At 36.7% G+C, this 19148-nt stretch overlaps 1 protein-coding gene across 1 annotated transcript in view; it reads right to left on the reverse strand.

Moving 5' to 3' along the window:
* LOC103524283 (DNA polymerase alpha subunit B) overlaps nt 1-19025 on the reverse strand; it is a 37114-nt gene extending 18089 nt beyond the window's left edge. The window contains exons 1-2 of the mRNA XM_008489297.3: nt 18692-19025; nt 17794-18077 (exon numbers count right to left, since the gene is read on the reverse strand). Coding sequence (XP_008487519.1) covers nt 17794-18077; nt 18692-18764 — 357 coding nt within the window. The 5' untranslated portion in view covers nt 18765-19025. The remainder of the gene's footprint in view (nt 1-17793; nt 18078-18691) is intronic.
* Nucleotides 19026-19148: the final 123 nt, after the last annotated feature.

A 19148-nucleotide genomic window follows, 5' to 3' on the forward strand; every position in this document is an offset into this window, starting at 1 on the left:
CTATACTTTATCCTTTATCTATCTTTAGCTTTGCTCTCCCGAAGTCCTTGGGTAGCCCAACACCAGAATTTCTGAAAGGGCTACACAGATAATTTTCTTTCTAATCCTTGTTATACGTTATGTAATGTGATTTAATAAAGATTATGTATGTACCTAACCAAGCACATGATTATGAGTGCTGACTTGCTGGCATAGCAAATATTTCACAACGACGCTATTTTATTTGCAAACGTCTCTGTCTGCCGGAGGGTCGGTACTCAAGAAAGAACTTCTCTAGAATTCTAGATATTTCCATCCAGTCTTGACACAAACATCGCTCCAACAATTTTTTCTTCAATAGGGGAAAATGAAAACACATCGCTTTTTTTTGTTTTATTTCATTTTCCCCTATTGATTTTAAATTGTTTTACCAAGTGTTGTGTATACCCTTGAAAGTTCTAACTTTTTAATTAAACATCGCTCCAACAATTTTTTCTTCAATAGGGGAAAATGAAAACAGATCGCTTTTTTTGTTTTATTTCATTTTCCCCTATTGATTTTAAATTGTTTTACCAAGTGTTGTGTATACCCTTGAAAGTTCTAACTTTTTAATATATTTTTTTTTCTTGTTTTCATTATTTTTCTCCATATCTCTTAGCTCAGTGCTTACATATGGACCGAGACTCTTTCCATGCCTCTCTCCGCCATTGCGTCAACCACCTACAATAAAACCTACATTAGGCTTACCAAGTACAAAGACAAGGGTTTATCACCTCTTTCTTATCAGAGAAGTGTTCAGTCTACAACTCTACATATTACTCGTGGCAGTGGAGTAGCCCTGTTCTTAGAAACTAACTTCATATCCATAGTTAGTCTACCCTAGGCGAACGTAAAGCTTACAAGTAATTGCAAAAAGACGCCGGACTTTTGAAAGTGGATAGGGTGAACTGACTTATTCAGAAAAATAAAGGGGAGTCGACTTTCTAATATTCATCGTGGGAGGTAGAGATGCTTCAACATAGCCTGACAACCGCCACTGATTGTCACAATTAGTATTAAATGAAACTACTTTTTCTCAGCTCCCATATGAATGAGCTCAATGTTCTTAATTAACGACACAAAGACCCTCGTGCAATCATTTGAGAATACAATATTGAATTCAACTCAATGCTTTCCGTACATAGCATGGCATGACATGGTCGAATTCATGTCCAAGGAGGGAGTCAAGGGAGACAGTCTTGATTCGTCACTGATCTAACGAGCTCCCCTTTGATTTCTCGGTGCCCCCCTTCGTATTTTTCTTACAAGATTTCCGAGGGGAACTTGTACTCTCGAGTCTCCTCAATGCTACGCCCCTAAATATGTGTTCCAGCAGAATCCCCCCACTTGTTTTACAATTTATTATGTAACTTGATTCAGTAGGTAACATAATCATGAGTAGGTACTCCCAAGTTTTTCCTCACCTGCCTTGGTAGGAAAGACGCTGGGAACGAACTGGGAAGTGCTTGTTTAAACCCCAAACAAAGAATCACCGTATCAAATTAGTGCTAAAGAAAGGTACAAAGAAATAATACTAAAAACCTTTGCGATTTTTCAATACCTGGTCAAAGATGACAACCAATTCAAAATTTGAAGAAGAAAACAAGAGGACCGAATCCGACAGAAAAAAAAACGTTCGAAAGAACTAAACCAAATCGAAAGTATTAAACCTCAGAAAACCAGCCTAAGGTAAAAGAACAATGGATCCAAAAACAAGAAATTAATGTCTTCAGCAAACAACAAAATCCGATTTAAAATATCAGGCATAAATTTCAAAAACTTCAAGATCCAAGATAAAAAATAATATAATACCTAACAATAAAATGTGTATTCAGAATACCTACATAGAAATAGAACGCCGGATTCGAGATTTTTTTTCTCATTCCCGTATTTCTGGTAGACCAAAACCAGCCTACCTAAAAAACAAAGGTTAAACTACAGTGAACTTCCAAGTGAGTACTGAGTAAGTAAGTAACTTTCTTTGTATCTGATTGCCATTGGCTCTCAAAAAATCGAAAAAGTTCAAAGTAGCTGAGAACAGATCTCAGGTTTTGCCTTTGACTGTAGGCAAATGTGAAGAGGGAGCGGAAAACAAGAGCTCGCTTACAAGATTTCCGAGGGGAACTTGTCCTCTCGAGTCTCCTCAATGCTACGCCCCTAAATATGTGTTCCAGCAGAATCCCCCCACTTGTTTTACAATTTATTATGTAACTTGATTACTTGCTTGGTGTATGATATTGAAGAAATCCTTCCACACAACTCCTCTAAATAAAATTCATGTGTGCAGAAGAAACGTTGTGTATTTTTTTCTGGCATAGCCACGAGATTACAAATGAGTCCAAGAAATTAGGAATCATTAATGTATGATATTGAAGAAATCCTTCCTCACAACTCCTCTAAATTCATGTGTGCAGAAGAAACGTTGTGTATTTTTTTCTGGCATAGCCACGAGATTACAAATGAGTCCAAGAAATTAGGAATCATTAATTTATCATAGGTATTACAATTCAATAAATTATTAAATTAAAAATTTCAATTCATACAAACTAGGCAGAAAATTTTCCCTAAAGAAGAGTCTGTATACGGTAATAAAACCAACCGTCCAAGTCAAACTCAAGACTTTAGAAGCAATACTCTCTTCAAATTCCAACAACTTCATGTTCTAAAATCTATCAAGGGTTCACAGGGCCTCTTGAAGTCCGAACACACCGGGCCTGACGATATACAGGTAACTTAACATATAGAAGATCGCAAGTGCTAAGTGTTTTTCTTAATGAAGATTTGGCAAAGGTTTTCAAAGTTGATGTAAAGTTGTAAAGGTACTAAAACGACGCTTAACCATCCAAACACCTTTTTCTTACATAGGTACCTAGTATGTACCACAAAAACAGTTCATCCACGAAAAATGTTATTTTCTAGAATCCTTTACGGTACTTATCGATTGGAAAATTCAAATTTATTCTAATGACACGAATTTTCCGGACTCAGTCAAATCCATGATTCAACTCATTCAACACATTTTTCCCTAAAGAAGAGTCTGCATACGGTAATAAAACCGACCGTCCAAGTCAAACTCAAGACTTTAGAAGCAATCCAACAACTTCATGTTCTAAAATCTATCAAGGGTTCACAGGGCCTCTTGAAGTCCGAACACACCGGGCCTGACGATATACAGGTAACAAAGTATCCAGTCAGATGAAGCCAAGCATTCTCCCGAGTACCCCTTGGTGAACCAAAGCTAAGAAACTACCAAGCGAGAGCTCGGCGTCACAAAAACTCGAGAACAACAGGTAATAATAATGATGTATTCCCCAAGCGAAGGTATCCAAGGTAGGGGTAGAGCTAAGGGTCATACATAAAAAATCAAGGACAAAGAGTTCTGTGGCCTCGCTCGGGCAACGTATGTCTGAATCTCCTCTCCACCACATTCAACAACCATCTCGGAGTTTTTCTAAGCTAGAGACTCATAAGCAAGAGAAAATGAACATAAGAAGACTGAGCTCTGTGCCTTGGTGGACATTGGGCGAGAGATGTGAAAAGCTTCACTTCGTAGGGCAGGCGGTTTTAACTTCTTATATTCGTATGTTAGGTTTTGAAGTATTCCGGAGCCCGGACATACATACTACATAACTTCGAGTAAAGGTTTTCGGGAGAAGAGAAAAGATGAGCAGAACTAGTCATGTGCCAACAATTTAAAGCATGATATGAATTTATTAATTTATCAATAGATGAGCACCTGACGATCCAAACCGTATTTAAACACGTCATTTATACAAACCAACATGATAAAACTGCCCAATCGGCCATCAGACACTCAACGAAAATAGTTAAAGACCTGTGCTGACCTCGTTAAACCTAGTCTATAACATTCAACAGAGCTATTAGGAACTCAGGTAATAGGTATTGGTATAGAATTGGAGGGAAAACAAGAGACGAGATACCCAAAACGGACGTTGTTCGCGAGAAGAGACCCAAGGCACCAGGTAAGATTGGTGTTGCCCGTGAGAGCTAGCAGAGTAGCAGACTATAATATCAAGTATCAAGGTTACATTGTGTTGGAGAACAGAGAACCCAACTTATCTGAGAAGTCAAATCTGTATGGTTATTTTGTTTTCGCGCTATTATATTATTCTCCATGACTTCCAGTTCGCCATATCGCCATGAGTTATTACATGAGTCAGAGATGCAGACAAAAATATCTTGGAACTTCCATACTAACGAGATATTTCTGTTCACAATGTGCAGCAAAACTTTGAACACAAAGTAGTTGATTCAACCATTTCTTTTTAAGCCTAGATAAAGAAAGAAAATTTGATTTACCTCTTTGAAAAACAATGATTAAAATAAAATAACGCAGAGGAAGATCATCTTGAGTGTTTAGTATAGGCACCGAACGAAATGGCAGTACTATTCGTATGTTAGGTTTTGAAATATTCCGGAGCCCGGACATACATACTACATAATTTCGAGTATAGGTTTTCGGGAGAAGAGAAAAGATGAGCAGAGCTAGTCATGTGCCAACAATTTAAAGCATGATATGAATTTATTAATTTATCAATAGATGAGCACCTAGTCTGACGATCCAAACCGTATTTAAACACGTCATTTAAAGAAACCAACATGATAAAACTGCCCAATCGGCCATCAGACTCATCAGACACTCAACGAAAATAGTTGAAGACCTGTGCTGACCTCGTTAAACCTAGTCTATAACATTCAACAGAGCTATTAGGAACTCAGGTAATAGGTATTGGTATAGAATTGGAGGGAAAACAAGAGACGAGATACCCAAAACGGACGTTGTTCGCGAGAAGAGACCCAAGGCACCAGGTAAGATTGGTGTTGCCCGTGAGAGCTAGCAGAGTAGCAGACTATAATATCAAGTATCAAGGTTACATTGTGTTGGAGAACAGAGAACCCAACTTATCTGAGAAGTCAAATCTGTATGGTTATTTTGTTTTCGCGCTATTATATTATTCTCCATGACTTCCAGTTCGCCATATCGCCATGAGTTATTACATGAGTCAGAGATGCAGACAAAAATATCATGGAACTTCCATACTAACGAGATATTTCTGTTCAAAATGTGCAGCAAAACTTTGAATACAAAGTAGTTGATTCAACCATTTCTTTTTAAGCCTGGATAAAGAAAGAAAATTTGATTTAAGTACCTCTTTGAAAAACAATGATTAAAATAAAATAACGCAGAGGAAGATCATCTTGAGTGTTTAGTATAGGCACCGAACAAATGGCAGTACTGAATTTTGAACAAGGCAATCTCAAACCTACTAAATACATCATTTTCTCCTCTGACTAATAACGAGGAAAAACTTGGACTGACCAAACCATCTCTATTTTCCACTGTTGAATAAACGAGAAACCGTATGGCATTAGAAAACAAACGCCACTTTCCGTGTTCCCTTTAGCAACAGGTTTTATGCGTCGCTATCAAACCATTTTAAAGTTATAAAACAAAATACAAGCAAAGCATCATGATTTCTACGTTATGTTGCTTTATAACGTTGGAATTTCCATGTTAATTCTACTGGAAAATGGTACGACTTTTCCGAAATTTTCTTTCGCCAAACGATGTAAACCGCCGTTTTGCATATTGCCTTATGGTCAGTCAGCTCATTTTCGTACTCCTTATGGCCAATCAGTTGAATTTTGTGTAATCAGTTTTTTAGGTATACCCATTTTAAAGTTATAAAACAAAATACAAGCAAAGCATCATGATTTCTACGTTATGTTGCTTTATAACGTTGGAATTTCCATGTTAATTTCCAGTAAAAACACATTCATACCAGGTAGGGGGAGGTATAAAACATCATGGATGTTCCTCTCTCTTGTTCTGCACTCAGTCACATCCGGCCTACCTGCTTGCTCATGTTGCTTCCAAACATTTCAATTCTATCGCCAAAAGGAAGTGAAGGTAATATGCGGTTAGGAAGGCGGCATGTTACCAATGGATGAGGATGTGAAAGAATTCCATGTATTCGATAGAGAAAATATAATATGAGAATGAGCAGGCTCCTGGAAGGTGTAACCGGTTGAAGACTTCAAGTCCCCTTGCTCAAATTGCGAGTAACTAATCAAGTCCAATAGCTCAAATCATTAGAAGCATCAACCGAAATCCGCGAAGTTTCCCTCTTTTTTTTTCCTTTAAAAAAATAAAATAAAAATAATAATAATCTGACTTCATTGATCATTTCCTCAACTTTGATTGATGATTTCCTCAACGACAGTGCATCTGTATAATGTACTTGCAGGAGATTGCCGACCCCATATAAAAATGGGATAAGGTTTAATGAAAGGAGAAGTACGTACAGGTAAACCTATAACCTAATCTATCAGAAGGAATCGGAGTTAGTGTGGACATTTCTGTCCCGGTTAGAAATAGGTGGTTCATCCTAACGAAGAGGAAAGTCCCATAACCACACCAAAATTCTTCAGTTCGAAGCCCAAAACCGTACAACTCGCTCACAATGCGTACTCAAACTGTTGGTATAATGGAACAACTTGTTCTAAGCTGAGTCTAAATAAAGCACTAATACTTATTCCCTATTGAAGACCGAAGGTACATGGAGTATTCACAATCCTCAGAGTACATCAGTACACAGAGCAGTACGTTAACTTTGACAATGAAATACAGGTATACATCCTCAGGTCTCTGTAGTGCTTGTAACATAACGGTACTAATGGCATCGTCTGACTGAGTAGACAGTAGAGAGTACTGTAGCTACAGAGCAGCCATTCTCAACCTTTTTCTGCCGTGGGCCACAAGACACTGTTCTAAAATAGTGGCTGCTGACAATTAATGAGAATCGGAGGCCGATAAGATGTGAATAGCTCTCATTTAAAGTCTGCAGCCCGATAAGTGTGAATAGCTCTCTTAAAAGTCTGAAGCCCTATAAGTGAGAATGGCTCTCATTTAAATTCTGTAGCCACTCAACGAATGATAATGGTCCCTCTTGATAGCAGAAGAACTAAGTCAGGCACAGGAGAGTTTTTGCAACCAAAATTGGCGTCCAGTTAACTGAACTTATTAACTTATTTGACGAAAACTCATTTCTTCATGTGCAGTATTTCAATTAACGTTAAAAAGTTCAATCAAAGGGACGCTAATTTTGCTTGAAAAAACTCTCTACTGTCAAGTCTGCTTTGTATCTGGATTTGGTCATATTTAGCTGCCATTAAAGCTCCCAAGGGCCACACAGAGGAGTTTGAGGGGCCGCAGGTTGGGAATCTCTGCTCTAGAGAGTACATCAGTACAGTTTTTGTTCGACGAACTCGACGCCCATGCAAAAACTTTTAGTTGACCTCTCTATTTTCTCTTAACCCTTTCGTCAGAAAGATTCCAAACAACATAACAGCCTACAACGGAACATCAGACCACACCATTAAAAACGGTGACAAAATTCCTAGGGAATCCGTAACGATTTCTCCACTTCTGAAGCCTATTTGCCCTGTTTTAAAGGAAAATAGGGAATTAGTTTAACCATTAGGTGGCGTGGTAGAAACTGTACTAAACCACTCCAAATCCAAGATGGCGTCTCCTCAAAAATTGCAAATCAAGCGTTGGGATTTGAGCTTCAGAATAGGGGAAATCATTTCAGATTCCGAAAGAAAATAATAAGCATATTCTCGGAACTTTTTGAGTATGGTGAATAGAGCTACCACTGATTCCATCGAAAACAAATGAAACGGACCAAAATCAACTCAGTGCTCTCGATCTAATCAGGGGTTAATCTAGTCTGGGCACTTTTATAAAATGGCCGACAGCTATCTGCACGCCAGAGACTGTTGGATTGCAATTATTGCAAACCCGGTCACCGCATTGGTATATTCATTTCGTTGTTGTTGTCTTTGTTGTGGTACTACAAGTAAATCGTCGCATGCGAACGACTTAATGGTTTAACACAGTGTTTCCCAACCTGGGCGATATCGCCCCCTGGGGGGCGATGGAGATTTTCATGGGGGCGATGAAGCCTTAGGGGGCGATAAGGGGGGCGATCAATAAAAGGAGCGATAAAGGGGGCGATGGCTATCTAGGGGCAAAAATGTAAGTAGGTTGTCTGTCTTTTTTTGCGTTTGGAAATCTTAATCATTAGTATTTATGTTGGGGGGGGGGGGGAATAACATTTCCGAAAATTTGTCCAAATTCTGAAAGGGGGCGATCTTAGAGAAAAAGGTTGGAAACACTGGTTTAACATATTAGAAGATCGCAAGAGTGCTAAGTGTTTTTCTTAATGAAGTTTGGCAAAGGTTTGCCAAAGTTGATGTAAAGTTGTAAAGGTACTAAAACGACGCTTAACCATTCAAACACCTTTTTCTTACATACATAGGTACCTAGTATGTACCACAAAAACAGTTCATCCACGAAAAATGTTATTTTCTAGAATCCTTTACAGTACTTATCGATTGGAAAATTCAAATTTATTCTAATGACACGAATTTTCCGGACTCAGTCAAATCCATGATTCAACTCATTCAACACATAATAACATGACTCAGGGGAATGTTATGGTCAGAGGAACTGCGAGAAAATCACATGACTCAACACTCGAGTTACCTACGTAAACCAACATTCCATCAATACCTAGGTACACGGAGTTTTGAAATATGATTTCCCCGTCCTAAACCATAGTACATAGTAGGTAACATAATCATGAGTAGGTACTCCCAAGTTTTTCCCCACCTGCCTTGGTAGGAAAGACGCTGGGAACGAACTGGGAAGTGCTTGTTTAAACCCCAAACAAAGAATCACCGTATCAAATTAGTGCTAAAGAAAGGTACAAAGAAATAATACTAAAAACCTTTGCGATTTTTCAATACCTGGTCAAAGATGACAACCAATTCAAAATTTGAAGAAGAAAACAAGAGGACCGAATCCGACAGAAAAAAAAACCTTCGAAAGAACCAAACCAAATCGAAATCGACGGGGAAATCAGAAAACCAGCCAAAGGTAAAAGAACAATGGATCCAAAAACAAGAAATTAATGTCTTCAGCAAACAACAAAATCCGATTGAAAATATCAGGAATAAATTTCAAAAACTTCAAGATCCAAGATAAATAAAAATAATATAATACCTAACAATAAAATATGTATTCAGAATACCTACTTACAAAGAAATAGAACGCTGGATTCGAAATTTTTTTTCTCATTCCCGTATTTCTGGTAGACCAAATCCAGCCTACCGAAAAAAAAAAGGTTAAACTACAGTGAACTTCCAAATGAGTAACTTTCTTTGTATCTGATTGCCATTGGCTCTCAAAAAATCGGATTCGAGAAAAAGTTCAAAGTAGCTGGGAACAGATCTCAGGTTTTGCCTTTGACTGTAGGCAAATGTGAAGAGGGAGCGGAAAACAAGAGCTCGGCCTCATTCATGATTAAAATCCACCTACAAATTCAACCCAATTATTTGATTGAACCTTTGCAAACCAATATGTTGAGGGGGAAAAAATAATCAGCTTGTAGCTAAGATCCTATTTTACTTGGCTTGTTTGATAATTTATGTACCTAAATAGATGTCAACTGGTGACTGTATTCAGCACAAAAATGACCTATTATATTTTTCCTGGACAAACTATTGATTTATTGGGTTAAACAAAGCCCAAGAAATATCTATTTTAGAGTAACATAATTCTAATTGTACAAGTTTTCATTACAGTTTTACATTTATCAAGAATGTTTATCTTGATGTAACAAAGGAGTTTGAAATAGTAAAAAATAATAAAGTAGGCAATAAAAATATTTACATGGGTTTGAAAGATCAGAATCTTCCAAAGTTAAAGTAACATTTTGAGTTAAGCTTATTTTTAAGAAATTGATGAAAACACATTCTTGCCTAACCTAAAGAATATTACAGTGAAAATGTTTTCTGTATCCATACCAAAGATTAAAAAAGTTGGTTGTGGTTGGTAGATTCAAATAAAGCTGATTGTGTACAATATAGGCACCTGCTTAGGTACATATACCTACAAATTCAACCCAATTATTTGATTGAACCTTTGCAAACCAATATGTTGAGGGGAAAAAAATAATCAGCTTGTAGCTAAGATCCTATTTTACTTGGCTTGTTTGATAATTTAGGTACCTAAATAGATGTCAACTGGTGACTGTATTCAGCACAAAAATGACCTATTTTATTTTTCCTGGACAAACTATTGATTTATTGGGTTAAACAAAGCCCAAGAAATATCCATTTTAGAGTAACATAATTCTAATTGTACAAGTTTTCATTACAGTTTTACATTTATCAAGAATGTTTATCTTGATGTAACAAAGGAGTCCTCTCCTGAGGTTGACTTCTACTTCTGAATAATGAGGACATGTCAACACCACTAGTACCAGCATGTCTATGATGTAACTCATGCAAGTACAGAGCACTGATACTCATATCATTTCCTCCCATTCCACTCATCTCTTGACTAATGTCACCAAATGGAAAGTTAGGGAGAGGATTTGTGTTGGGAGGTACACATGGGGCAGCTGGTCCCTCCATTCTTGAGATGTTCATTTGTACAGGTGGAGGTCTGGCTGTGGCATGGGATGGGCCTGCATGTCCTGTGTACATACTGTTGATGTTCACACCCTGAATCTTCACGCAATAATATCAATTTTGGACCCAATGAACAATGATTGAGAGATGAACCCAAACAATACGTATTTGGTATTCATAGTGATCTCAGGACCAAAATGAAAATATATCTGTTGATTACATGCAAGGGAGACCAAGACCAACTTTTTCCCCTAAAGATTGAATCTGTTTCTCCTCTCTTCAAAGTACTTTGTACCCATGTAGGTACCTTGTTTAGACCCCTAAAAGATAGATAAGAATACAAGTATGAAAGTCTTTCCCTGATTCCAGGTGAAGGCACCTTCCAGTACTTACTATGTTTCTAGAAGTACTTAAAAGTAATGTACAGTGAAAGATTCTTATTTGGTGGGCCAATAGCCTTCTCTCAAGCATTGATCAAGAGGTCAAAAAGTTTGATATTGCAGAAGCAGCATTGAGATGTTTGGTCAACACAAGCATTGTTGAGTGTGGATCTAGTCACCTTTCCATAAAAACAAGTGTACTAAACCTTCACCCAACAATTCTCATTTGATTCTGGAGAAGCATCACCTAAAAGCCTGAAATTGGACAGCATCCCAGAAACCCTTTCTCACATAATTATTTTCTCTGGGACCAAATTACCTACCTACCCATCAAAATTCAATTAAACATTAATGGCAAACAGGAAGACAATCATTATGGGAATATCATTAAACTGAACACACAAAAAAGAATGAATGACAATAACTAGCTTATCAATTTGCTAAGGAATCTCTTATCACCCCAGACTTCTCTACAAATTGTTTTAGCATGACCTCTGGGACCAAATTACCTACCTACCCATCAAAATTCAATTAAAGATTAATGGCAAACAGGAAGACAATCATTATGGGAATATCATTAAACTGAACACACAAAAAGAATGAATGACAATAACTAGCTTATCAATTTGCTAAGGAATCTCTTATCACCCCAGACTTCTCTACAAATTGTTTTAGCATGAAACTGACACTGTTGGCTAAGTGCCTACAATCTGTTAGACTGGGGTGCAATTACTGAATACTTTTCACACTTTGTAAAAATTGATAAAGAGAATAAATACATAAATGGAACCTTACAATGGTAATTAATGCAAAGAACTTAGCTTTGTACAAGTAAGTAGTTAGTGTCACATATCATTAATGGGAATGAAAATTTACTCAAGAAAGACAGAGGATCAAGATTGAAAAGGAAACCTGACAATAAGGTTGTGGTTATGTACCGGGTTGGGGAAGGCAAGGTTGGTAAACTTGCCTTGTTTTTCAGTTATCACTCCCATTCCAAACTGTAGAAACAATGTCCTATCTCACCTAGTCTGAGCTCATCTCAACCCGGTACATAACGACAACCTAATGCATAATGGCACATTACTGTAGATACCTGCCAACCTCAGTGGTTAATGCATTGGATTTAGGATTGAGAGGTTGGCAATTTGAGTCAAGTCATAAAATTTCTAATTCTAGAAGCCCTGTGAAAAGATAGGTTAATAGAAATGCATATTTTATTTCACAAATGGATTGTACATGCAAGTTTCCACTGAAGAACACATAAAACTTTAATTTATTATTAGAATTTTCAGCCTCCACCAGAGCCTACGGTCCTTGTCTAAAACAGCAACACCACACCAAGAAAATAACAATATTTAAGTACACCTTTGTTCATGTCTGTCTGTGAACCACAGATAGCAAATACTTATATAACAGCCAAGCCTCAACATAAGTGAGGATTAGCTTTCAAGGATGGTTTACAAATGTATTTAATAGCTTTCAAGATGGTTTAGAAAATTTTAAATATTTACAAGTCTGCAAAAGATTGCTTATGACATGAAATTGGACACAGATATGACTTACTTATATGATGGCGTGATTAAAAAAATTTCAAGTTCATTAAAATGTCACTTGCCACCCTAATTAGCTTGTAGCATAGTGCATCTGCCTTGTAAGAGCTAGGTCATGGGTTTAATAATTCCCGCCTGGAGTGAATTTCATCCTGAAAAGATAGTTTGTTCTTGGAGCAGTTGGCTATCTCCTATTCTGTGTTCTTTTTCTTTTCAGTGGGATGGTGAGACTGTGAGACCTCTAGGCAGTTACAGTTCTCTCCATCAAAATTCTAAAAGAAAAAAATACCATCTAACTAATAATAATTGTCATTTAATGCCTCCAATTAACGTTAAAAAGTTCAATCAAAGGGACGCTTATTTTGCTTGAAAAAACTCTCTACTGTCAAGTCTGCTTTGTATCTGGATTTGGTCATATTTAGCTGCCATTACAGCTCCCAAGGGCCGCAGGTTGGGAATCACTGCTCTAGAGAGTACATCAGTACAGTTTTTGTTCGACGAACTCGACGCCCATGCAAAAACTTTTAGTTGACCTCTCTATTCTCTCTTAACCCTTTCGTCAGAAAGATTCCAAACAACATAACAGCCTACAACGACTTGAACATCAGACCACACCATTAAAAACGGTGACAAAATTCCTAGGGAATCCGTAACGATTTCTCCACTTCTGAAGCCTATTTGCCCTGAATAGTAGGTATTTGTTAGGTTCCCCACTCTCTTCCATTTAAGCATATTTTCAAAGCTCTCTAGAACGTCACCATTTTTTTACCATTATTAAGAAAAAAAAAAAAAAAATGACACATTCGAATATTAAAATAGAAGAGAGTAAAAACACGAAGGCGTTAAAAAAGCAAAGGTATCTCAAGGGAAAAACTCACCACGAGGGTTCGGTATATTCAACAAGTTTCTCATTATGCTTATGCCGGCAATGTTCTGTACGCAACAAGTGTTTTTTTTATTCAAGACCATTTTCAACATTAATTAAAATTTAAATCTATTGAAAAACACCAAACACTTCATTGGCAGAGGAACAAACACAAGATTCACATGAAAAATTAATGCCCGGAGGATGGTAAGCCAAGAAACGAGCTTGGTTTTTTACACGGCCACTTTTCTCCACAAGAAACGCTTCCAATCTTCAATGGCGGATTCTTTACATAAGATTTCTTTCTTCAAGACAAGACATTTAAAGGAAAATAGGGAATTAGTTTAACCACTAGGTGGCGTGGTAGAAACTGTACTAAGCCACTGCAAAATCTGCAAATCCAAGATGGTGTCTCCTCAAAAATTGCAAATTAAGCGTTGGAATTTGAGCTTCAGAATAGGGGAAATCATTTCAGATTCCGAAAGAAAATAATAAGCGTATTCTCGGAACTTTTTGAGTGTGGTGAATAGAGCTACCACTGATTCCATCGAAAACAAATGACACGGACCAAAATCAACTCAGTACCCTCGATCTAATCAGGGGTTAATCTAGTCTGGGCAGTGGGCACTTTTATAAAATGGCCGACAGCTATCTGCACGCCAGAGACTGTTGGATTGCAATTATTGCAAACCCGGTCACCCCATTGGTATATTCATTTCGTTGTTGTTGTTGTTGTTGTTGTTGTTGTTGTTGTTGTTGTTGTTGTTGTTGTTGTTGTTGTTGTTGTTGTTGTTGTCTGTTGTTGTTGTTGTTGTTGTTGTTGTTGTTGTTGTTGTTGTTGTTGTTGTTGTTGTTGTTGTTGTTGTTGTTGTTATTGTTGTTGTTGTTGTTGGTGGTGGTGTTGGTGTTGGTATTGTTGTTGGTGTTGTTGTTGTTGTTGTTGTTGTTGTTGTTGTTGTTGTTGTTGTTGTTGTTGTTGTTGTTGTTGTTGTTGTTGTTTTGTTGTGGTACTACAAGTAAATCGTCGCATGCGAACGACTTAATGGTTTAACTTAACATATAGATCGCAAGTGCTAAGTGTTTTTCTTAATGAGGATTTGGCAAAGGTTTTCAAAGATGATGTAAAGTTGTAAAGGTACTAAAACGACGCTTAACCATTCAAACACCTTTTTCTTACATACATAGGTACCTAGTATGTACCACAAAAACAGTTCATCCACGAAAAATGTTATTTTCTAGAATCCTTTACAGTACTTATCGATTGGAAAATTCAAATTTATTCTAATGACACGAATTTTCCGGACTCAGTCAAATCCATGATTCAACTCATTCAACACATGTTCTTCAAGACAAGACAAAAAAAAATCTCAATCCATGTAAATTTGCACAAAAAAGTTGGACTTGGGTCGTTTTACTGAGAAGTAGGTAACCAACGTTCTTTTTTAAGACAAGACAAAAAAAAAATCTCAATCCATGTAAATTTGCACAAAAAAGTTGGACTTGGGTCGTTTTACTGAGAAGTAGGTAACCAACGTTCTTTTTTTTACAAGAAATAAATTGCTAGATGAACTGAATGAGGAAATAAATCAGAAATCTTACACAGAAAATTGACTGACACACGTTCTACCTCACTTTCCGAATCCTTAGAAATAATTTTTTTTGATTTTAATTTTTTTCAAAACCTCATTCTTAAAATGATTCGGCTGAAATCGTTTGAAGGCGGAAATCACCGAAATCAAACATGTTCTTTTTTTACAAGGAATAAATTGCTAGATGAACTGAATGAGGAAATAAATCAGAAATCTTACACAGAAAATTGACTGACACACGTTCTAGCTCACCTTCCGAATCCTCAGAAATAATTTTTTTGATTTTAATTTTTTTCAAAACCTCATTCTTAAAATGATTCGGCTGAAATCGTTTGAAGGCGGAAATCACCGAAATCAAACAACGCGGGAAGAGAGGAGAGGAGGGGGTCAACGATTTCCTACTTCGCCTCTCCGATTGGCAAATCTAGTAAGAGGGGAAATATGCCATTTAACAAGTGATTCGAGAAAAAGTTCAAAGTAGCTGAGAACAGATCTCAGGTTTTGCCTTTGACTGTAGGCAAATGTGAAGAGGGAGCGGAAAACAAGAGCTCGGCCTCATTCATGATTAAAATCATGTACTCACACCTATTCATTTATCTACTTCAGATAGCAACTCTAACGGAACACAACTTTACATCTCTTCAGTGGGAAGCAACTCAGATAATACTCACACCTATTCATTTATCTACTTCAGATAGCAACTCTAACGGAACACAACTTTACATCTCTTCAGTGGGAAGCAACTCAGATAATTTTTCATTCCAAATCTAAGTACGAGTAGGTAAGAAACATCACAAACAAGGAGACCAAAGAGGTTAGTTGTATTATTTCAAACACTAACCGACAAAATTTCGTCATTATCAACTTCCTTCTATTAATTTCATTATCATGTTACTAGTTACTACACATCATTTTCTCATGTTTATGTACGTTTTTACTTTCTATTACATTATGTAGGTATTGAGAACGTAGGTATAAAATGAATAGGAAAAGTATTGCCAACAGTCTAAATTTTCAAAATAGGGAAATGGGTGGAAATATTCGTTGATGTTTCCCGTGAGTAAAAAAAGCGATTTTTCGACAAGAATCTTTAAAAAAAATAAATACATTCAAACTTCACACTATCAAAAAGTTTGAAGCAGTTAATACAGACGTCATGCACACAGAAAAACACAAGAACAATCAGTACTTACTCACCTTTGAGGGTTCTCCAACATTTAAGACCCCCAAATACTCCAGCATTCTAGGGTTCTCCCAAACATCCAGACCCTAGAAACTACACAAACATTCGCTATAGACGAGTATGGATCTAGTCACAGAGAGATGAAGAAATTGGACTGTGCACTAAACCCAAACTCGCCAAGAGCAAAACCAGGGGTTAATGCATTGGATTTAGGATCAAGAGTTTGGTAATTTGAGTCAAGTCATAAAATTTCTAATTCTAGAAGCCCTGTGATAAGATGGGTTAATAGAAATGCATATTTTATTTCACAAATGGATTGTACATGCAAGTTTCTACTGAAGAACACATAAAACTTTAATTTATTATTTGGATTTTCAGCCTCCACCAGAGCCTACGGTCCTTGTCTAAAACAGCAACACCACACCAAGAAAATCACAATATTTAAGTACACCTTTGTTCATGTCTGTCTGTGAACCACAGATAGCAAATACTTATATAACAGACAAGCCTCAACATAAGTGAGGATTAGCTTTCAAGGATGGTTTACAAATGTATTTAATAGCTTTCAAGATGGTTTAGAAAATTTTAAATATTTACAAGTCTGCAAAAGATTGCTTATGACATGAAATCGGACACAGATATGACTTACTTATATGATGGCGTAATTAAATAAATTTCAAGTTCATTAAAATGTCACTTGCCACCCTAATTAGCTTGTAGCATAGTGCATCTGCCTTGTAAGAGCTAGGTCATGGGTTTAATAATTCCCGCCTGGAGTGTATTTCATCCTGAAAAGATAGTTTGTTCTTGGAACAGTTGGCTATCTCCTATTCTGTGTTCTTTCTCTTTTCAGTGGGATGGTAAGACCTCTAGGCAGTTACAGTTCTCTCCATCAAAATTCTAAAAGAAAAAAATACCATCTAACTAATAATAATTGTCATTTAATGCCTCCATAATGCCTTCAAATTCCATTTCATTCATTTCAATAGTATTTGTTAGGTTCCCCACTCTCTTCCATTCAAGCATATTTTCAAAGCTCTCTAGAACGTCACCATTTTTTTACCATTATTAAAGAAAAAAAAAAATGACACATTCGAATATTAAAATAGAAGAGAATAAAAACACGAAAGCGTTAAAAAAGCAAAGGTATCTCAAGGGAAAAACTCACCACGAGGGTTCGGTATATTGAACAAGTTTCTCATTATGCCGGCAATGTTCTGTGTTCTGTACGCAACAAGTGTTTTTTTATTCAAGACCATTTTCAACATTAATTAAAATTTAAATCTATTGAAAAACACCAAACACTTCATTGGCAGAGGAACAAACACCGGCAATGTTCTGTGTTCTGTACGCAACAAGTGTTTTTTTATTCAAGACCATTTTCAACATTAATTAAACTTCCCTTTTCAGAAGGTCAAGAAATTTGAAATAATAGAGAATTTTCTCAATTTTCATTTATCTACCTGACCTACTTTCTTTTCAGGGTCATCAATTACAATCATGTTTTATAGGTAGAATTATTATCTAATTATCTTAGCAACTGTCATCAATAGTCATCATTGAGTGAGATAGAATTTTACCAAGTCAACTCATAGATGTACACATTAGGGACAGAGGAAAAATAATAAACAAAGACATGCAAGAAGTCAAAACCAAAACTAATATCTAAACTTTCTGTTCTTTGCAATATCTCATGACTTACCTTTGGTGTGGTAGCATATACATCCAGCACATCCATTGAACTTGTATCTCCTCTGCTAGGGGCATTGCTATCTGCTCTATTATAGATGACAGGAGTGGTTTCAGTCTTTGACAGTGGTTTTTTGGTCTGTGTCTGACTGGTGTAAGTCTTTAATTCTTTACGTTCAAACTGATTAATGTATTCAATAGTAGGGTCAGCTCCATCTAAATTTGAGAGTGCATATGCCATCCATGTTTCTACAAATTCTTCAGCAGGAATGTTAGTACACATACATATGGTAACACCTGAAATTTTGAGAATGCCCTTGATCACAACTAGAAATCAGAACTTGATGGGATTGAAATTAAGAAGAAACACATACATATGGTAACACCTGAAATTTTGAGAATGCCCTTGATCAGAACTAGAAATCAGAATTTGATGGGATTGAAATTAAGAAGAAAAAGCATCGGAAATAATGAAGGGGTTGTGCTGATTTTAAAGGGGGTTTATTTTTCTGCATTATTGTTGTTACCTATAATACCTAATTATTTTTGAAGAGGATTGATAGATGGCACTGAAACAATGCGTAGATCTCCCTCTCTCAAAATCAAAGAGATTAATGAGCACAGTATAGGTACTACAAGAGAAAGCCAGTCGCTCCTTAGAATAACTATTTAGAATAAAGTTCAAACCAGAGGTAGGAATGAAAACCACAATCTACATTATAAGTTTGGGACACTCTGGGGGAATTAAATCAATGGCCTAGCACTTATATGGCAGATGCACAACCAACCAAGCCAACTAGGCTAGCAGGTCAGATTTCAATTTTTTTATATGAGCAGTGTTTTCCTCCATGCAAGTTGCTCAACCTAACACTAGTTTTGCTCATCCTAGCTGCTTTATAAATTATACTCACATTTGTCCAGTACTTCATCTGACACAGTCATACCCAGAGCTTCAAACTCCCTCTGAAGATCATCTCTGCACATCTTGCCTTTGTTCAGGAACAGATCCTATACCTATTTATCAATTTGGGCAAACTAATACAAATTTTTGTTGTAAGTTGCAACATTCACTCGATAAAGCATGGATTATGGAGCCTATCTTTCAGTCTGACAATAAGTAATAGTTTCTTCCACTTTGGGCTTTTTTATGTGATAAATTAGACAGAAAAACCAAGAGGGTGGTAATTACGGAAAAGAATTAAAAGAAAAAGCTGAAAACTTCTGATTCTGAAAAGTTCAAGGAGCTCAAGTTTCAAGTTTCCATTTCGCGCTTATTTTTCCATCAACGAGCACATTTTTCAGGTACTCTGAGAACACAGCCAAACTTTTTTCTCTTCTAGGGGTTCCCAAAAAGTCGTTTGTACAAAA

This window comes from Diaphorina citri, unplaced genomic scaffold, assembly GCF_000475195.1.
Source record: "Diaphorina citri unplaced genomic scaffold, Diaci psyllid genome assembly version 1.1 scaffold90, whole genome shotgun sequence".
Taxonomy (NCBI): Eukaryota; Metazoa; Arthropoda; class Insecta; order Hemiptera; family Psyllidae; genus Diaphorina; species Diaphorina citri.